This window comes from Xiphophorus hellerii, chromosome 18 (genome assembly GCF_003331165.1).
Source record: "Xiphophorus hellerii strain 12219 chromosome 18, Xiphophorus_hellerii-4.1, whole genome shotgun sequence".
In the NCBI taxonomy this organism is placed as follows: domain Eukaryota; kingdom Metazoa; phylum Chordata; class Actinopteri; order Cyprinodontiformes; family Poeciliidae; genus Xiphophorus; species Xiphophorus hellerii.
Window position 1 is genome coordinate 15,928,978 of NC_045689.1, and position 6,284 is coordinate 15,935,261.

The following is a 6,284-nucleotide window of genomic DNA, read 5'->3' on the forward strand; positions in this document are numbered from 1 at the left end:
CTGTTCTCCTTTTTAGATTCAATAAGAAGACCTTGGGAGAAAACGTCCATGATTAGGTACTCTTGGATGAACCTACTTCAGTCTAAGCATCATCAGTAAAATTTTAGCTCACACATGTCTCATATTTGAAGTCACCTCAAAACTAGTCCTCCATCAAAGTGTGTGTGTCTATTTATTGCTGGTTCTGCATCTACATATCTCCTTAAGAGTGTTTTTATGTCTAAAAGTCATTCATATTCATTCTAAGAGCAGAGTGTGTATGTGTGTATTTCACTAACAGGAATAACTCCATCCCCAAGAGCATGGACACCACTTCCTCAGTGTCCCAAGCTCCAAGGTACACATGCTGTTCCCCTCCCTCCACTCCTCTGCTCCCCTTCTGCCTTCGCTTTCCTTCTGACGGCAAAGCAGCTCTGCTGCTGCTGCTGCTGCCTACACACCTGGGTACCAAATTGTGCAGTTGATAGCTCCATCTATTGGATCAGAACCCGGCATGCGTGTGTACACCCAAGAGAGCTATTGATGATCTACCTTATCATTTTAGTGCTGCAAACCACATGAAATGGAACCCTGATTGACAATGATACTTAGTTTTGTTTTCGTCGTAGGCATTTATGCCATTGTATTCTGGTAAACTATGCCTCATCTAAACACAGCTTTGTTTTATGTTGCGTCTTTAAAAACTACCAATACCCCTCTTACTTTTTCATGTTAAAACCTGGAATTCTAAGGTATTTTGTGGAATGTTTATGTAATTATACAACACAATGTTGGGAAAGGAAAAGGTTGCATGGGTTTCAGCTAGTTTTTTTGTTTTTTTTTTAAAGCAGAGTTGGGTTATAAAACAATATGTGAATCATCCACTATAAAAATGGTGAGTGTAATGCTGTGTAAATAGTTTTCCACACCTGGGAAGCAGGTGAAAATATTTGCCCAAAGTTTTACTATGTGAATATGCAAAGCTGATGCAGTCATACCCCATAAGATTCACAGCTATGCATGATCATGAAAAATTATTACACTAATGAAATCTACAAAGTGTGATTTTGTAATAAGCCCACCAATCCATTACTTTGTGACAACATTTTGAAAACCACATTCTACTTCCCAAGTTTGCACTACTTTGTCTAATACATGAAATACGAATAAAATAAATTTTGGTTTGTGGTTGAAAATGTTACCAAGGCACTGTTCTGTCAATAAACTCCAACAAATACAAAATTGATGATTAACTACTTTTTAAAATAATATACTAACCCGCATTGCATCTCGTCATGTTCCATCTACTGTCCTGTTATCCTCGTTGTACTATATTTTGTTTTCTCCAACAATGAATAATTTCCTTGTGAAATGCCGTCAATAACATTCAATTTTTTCTGTTTCTTGTTGTCTTATAGGGCGAAGAATGCAAGCAATAATAATGATGCAGGTGGAGCTGACAGCTCTGATTTAGACAACCTTAAACAGGTAAACTCTCACCAATGTTATCGTTTTCTCACTACAATACTATGATTACGTGCACTGAAGTGTGAATGGAGGTCCTGATAGATAAAACATCAGGTTTAGTGCTAAATTTGTTTTAATGCACTAATTGGTCAGCTGCAATATATCTACATGAGAAGTGTATTTAAAAAGAAAAGTCTCCTTTTTAAAAACCGCTAAAGGAGAATTTAAGAAGAGCTTTGTATGTTTTTGTGTTTTCTCAGAAAGATTATCATATTTGAAAATGTCCAAGAAATTAATTCTGACATTGGCATGTTTATTATTTTATATTATAGTCTGACATAGTAATAAACCACATCTGCTTTAGGAAGCCTCCACAGATTCAATCATGTAGCTGTTTTCTTTTTCTTTCTTTTTTTTAAAGTGCAGATTAACCATTACAAACTCGTAATTTGTCCTAGACAAATCCACCTTAAAGCTGTAATAGATTCCAACTGGCTCATGTTTTGTAGGTTTAGATGCAAGCATCCAACATTGGCTTTGAAACATGTTTATCTTTTGAACAGTTAATGAATGTTGTCTGTCAGTAAAATACTAAAAATGTATTTCACCAACTCTTACCAAGTACTTTTCAGATCTGAACACACACTCAATATTTTATGACTTTACTCCATATTTCTCCATTTGTTAGTCCTGTTATTTTGCCATCTAATTGTCTGACAATCCATCTGATTGTTCATCCGTCTTTACAATCTGTGATTTTGCAAGTTCCTCATTTAAAGCCTGGCTGCTGTATAAATAGTTGCCATAAATTGAGAGTGAACAATGACCGTGTCACTATGATGTGTTTGTTGCCTTATAGGAGATCCTGGAGGAGGTGCGGAAAGAATTACAAAAAGTCAAGGAGGAAATTATTGGAGGTAAGGCTTTATCAATCAAGAAAACGTCATTACAGTTCTTGAATATCCAGATCAATGGGGTCCCTATTGAGCAAGTATCACAAGAAAAATATTTAGGAATAATTCTGGATGCTCAGTAAAATTTTAGGAGCCATGTTGATAAAATCAGCAAAACTGTTAGATCAAATAGATCTGTTATAAAATTATTAGAAATTGTTTAACACTTCACTGTGCAGAGATGTTTTTGAACTCAATGATTGAACTCACATTTTTCCTATGGAGCTACTGTCTGGTCTCATACTAGTCAAACTATACTCAAACCATTAGCAAGTCTCTATAATCGGGCTCTAAAGGTTTTATATCAAAAGCCGATCAGATTCCATCATTGTCACATTTTGGCTAAATTTGGCATTTTGGACTTTCCTAATTTTATAAATTATGATCTTTTAAAGTTGATTTTTAAGTGTTTAAATTGATATGCACCTACACCATTAAGCGATTGCATAGAGGGACTGCAGGGCAATAGCAGATCTACTGGAGCAGCTTCAGATGATGCAAACATGGGACTGCTGTTTTGTTCAGTTTGTCTATGTCGCTGTGTGTCTGTCCCTATCAAATAAACTTAAAAAATAAATAAAATAAATCAGCATGCAGATTAAATTATAGCACCACAATATTTTTTCATGTTGTTGTTGCATAATATCCTCAAACCTGAGTGCAGTTTGTTTAATAGACCAACAAAATTATTGCATAGTTGTAAAGCTGGAAAGATAAACAATTACAGCTCAGTTCAATTGAACGAACAGTCTGTAGGCATGAATTTTTTCAAAACCTGCCACAGATTTTTGCCTCTGGACTTTTACTGGGTCATTCTAACACAAGGATGTGCTTTGATCTAAACCATTACATTGTAGCTCTGCCAGGATGTTTGGGCTCTTTGTTCTGCTAGAAGAGGAAGCTCTCCACACAGTCTTAAGTCTTGCAGCTTCCAACAGATTTCTTCCAACATTGCCCTGCGTTTAGCTCCATCCACCAGCTTTGACCAACTATGTTGTCCATGCTGTGTTTCTGTCTAAGCACAGTGTTCTGCATGTATGCCAAACATTTCAGTTTTGATCGCATTGGATCTAAACACCTTCTCCTTAGTTTATTACCTATAAGCTTTGGATATTGTTTCATAACCAAATCCAGCTTTAAACTTCTCCAAAATATTCTCCCTGACCTGTCAGGCGTGGTTTTTTAGTCTTCATGGTGCCGTTTGTTCACTATTGATGTTCTCTGACAAACATTTAAGCCTTCATAGAAAAGAGTACATGACATGAAAATGCTTAAGGAGTACTGCTCTTATGTGGTATTGTAAAATTCTTGTATTTATTTACCTGTTTGTTTCCCATTTCTTGTTTTACAGCCTTTATTCAGGAACTTCAAAAGAGAAGCACATAGTTCTGCTGAGTTGTCTGGTTGGACCGAGGGTTGTGATGCGGTGAGGAAGTTTAGCCACATCTTGCACCAACAACTCCCAGGGATTTCTCCTCCTTCACCTTTTCTCTTTTTCTTCTATCAATCTTAAATTCAAGAGAGCATTCTTGCTTATTTGTACAACAAAAACTTTCGTTTCATGTCAAATATAACCCAGGGACTTCCTCACGTCACCATCCAGCACTTCGGATGATGCTACTTGTGTCCACTCCCTTATGCTGTCAGATGCATTATTACTGATAGAGCACTCTTCAGTATTCAGGGAACGTTTTACTTAAATTTTCTTTTTTTCTTCACTGTAATAATGGATAATTTTTTTTACTAAAATGTTATGGTTACTTAATAGTTTTAAGTTGAAATTGCTGAATTCAAGGATGGATCTGGATATCAAACTCATTCATCTCCTTCAAGACTTTGACCTTCCAGGAAGGACGCAACTCAAAAAGCCTTCACTGCTGCAACAAAGAGATGCTTGAGGAAGAGGAGTCGAGCAAAAGGGAATCTATTGGACGAGCCGAGTGCTGTGAAAGAAGAGTGTGTTGTAGTTTTATCATTTGTGAGAACTTTTTCTCTTTGCATTGCACTTGTTCTGGAGGAGGTGTGTCTGCGCCACACTGCCTTGATAGACTATTCCCTCTCACTCAAAACAAGACATTATCTGTCGGCCAATGCAGTGGTGGTCCTACTGTCTACTGTGCTTCTGCCGGTTATTTTGCTTTTATTACCGATATGTTTTTTTTATAATTTTTTTTTTTGAAACATGAGAAAATGGCCATAATGAGGTCAATTAATTTGGCCGTGACCAACTGCCTTGAGAATAAATCTATATATATATATATCTATCTATATATAAGGAATTATATATATTTGTTTTGAGGGAAAATGTTAGCAAAAATTTAAATCGTATTTCTATTTTAATTGATGACTGGTGAGTGGGGATTTCTTTTTCCGTTTTTTTTCCAATGATTGTTTTTTTCTCATGAAATGTTTTTTGGGGGGTTTTCTTTTTTTTTCTAATAGTCTAGACTTTTTACACTGAAATATAAAGAAAACAGCTTAGACACTGGACTAGCAATGCCTTTATAGTCAAATACAGCTGCTTCTTAAAATTCATCCCTGTGTGACGAGTCTTATTTTTTCTGTTGAAACATTTTCATCTAGAAATTAAGAATTTTTTCGAATGAGCTGTACCAATAATATTTTGATGTTATCCAGGTTGGGGTACATGAAAAGAATGCCTTAGCTTCGGTGTATTTGATTGGTATTAGAAAAATTATTTGACACATTTGAGACATAAATTTCACATGTAATGTTTGCCACACATTTTAGCTTCTAGCCAACAAAATAACATTGATGACTGGGTGAGGTATACAGACGTTACAAATAAGCAAATTAAAGGACATAAGTATGCTATTTTCATATATTTGTGTTTAAAATATAAAACTAAATTAATTTCTTGAGATTAACATGGTACTTTGTGTTGAGATCCGTGACTTTGTAAATCAGTTTTTTGGAGAATATTTAAACTTTTAAGACAGACAAAAGCGTTGCTTTAAAAGTGTGGAAATGGTGTAAACCAGCTGCATAGCAGTCAGTGTGCAGCAACAGGTGGGGGAGGGACAACATACTATTGCTCCATAGCTTTCACAGACGAAACGTTGGTGCTTCATCTGGTGTCATGAAGACAACCCTAAGCCGAACAAATATTACAGAAAATGTTGATTCCTAAATTGTAATTTTCTTACTAACCTATGTTAGCTGTAGGTTTCAATGTGGTGGAGGTTGTATATTACACTAAACATAATCCCTGTTTAAAAACATTGAAGTTTACTATATTTTACTTGAAAAAACATTTTATAAAGAATATTTTCTGGCAGTCAGACAACCTTTGATTAAAAAATGCATCCAATAAAATTAATGCAGACGTCTCCAAGCAGATTAAATATAAAACATATTCCAAAAGTTTATCTTTCAATAGTGCGTCTGAAATGCTGAATCATAAAAAGGTTTTCTGCATAAAGACTATGTGAAGTGAGTGTGTTTGATAATATGGGGTGGCAGAGAGCCATTCCTTAACCTCCAGTGCTTATAACCTCTGATCCGATCTGAGGAAGATTAAGTGTAAAAATAATCACTATAAAAGTACAAATGTATAGACTGTATCCATGGCTTCCAGTTAAATTGATTTTTATTTATATTGCCTGCATCATCTGTACTGTTAAACATGTTGGAGAGGATTTTAATCAAAATAAACTGTTATATGAATGATTTGAGATTAAATTTAAAAATATATTTTTTAAACTAACGCAAGTGGCTGAAGCACAGCAAGGCTTTATTTTGTAACAGTTAATAAAATCAGGACTAAAACTGGTTAAATCTCAATAACAGAGATTTCACACCAGGAAAGAGCCAGTGTCCTTCCAGAGCTCCCTGGATGCTTCCGGAGAGGGAACACTGAGCCGT

At 35.4% G+C, this 6,284-nt stretch overlaps 1 protein-coding gene across 4 annotated transcripts in view; it reads left to right on the forward strand.

Moving 5' to 3' along the window:
- vaspb (vasodilator stimulated phosphoprotein b) overlaps nucleotides 1–4,934 on the forward strand; it is a 34,394-nt gene extending 29,460 nt beyond the window's left edge. For 3 of the 4 annotated variants that reach the window (XM_032590450.1, XM_032590449.1, XM_032590448.1), the window contains 5 exons: nucleotides 17–56; nucleotides 281–337; nucleotides 1,398–1,467; nucleotides 2,306–2,363; nucleotides 3,751–4,934. In XM_032590450.1, the coding sequence (XP_032446341.1) occupies nucleotides 17–56; nucleotides 281–337; nucleotides 1,398–1,467; nucleotides 2,306–2,363; nucleotides 3,751–3,785 (260 nt within the window). In that variant the 3' untranslated portion in view covers nucleotides 3,786–4,934. The remainder of the gene's footprint in view (nucleotides 1–16; nucleotides 57–280; nucleotides 338–1,397; nucleotides 1,468–2,305; nucleotides 2,364–3,750) is intronic. The other variant, XM_032590451.1, reaches the window with a different exon arrangement.
- The last annotated feature ends 1,350 nt before the right edge of the window (nucleotides 4,935–6,284 follow it).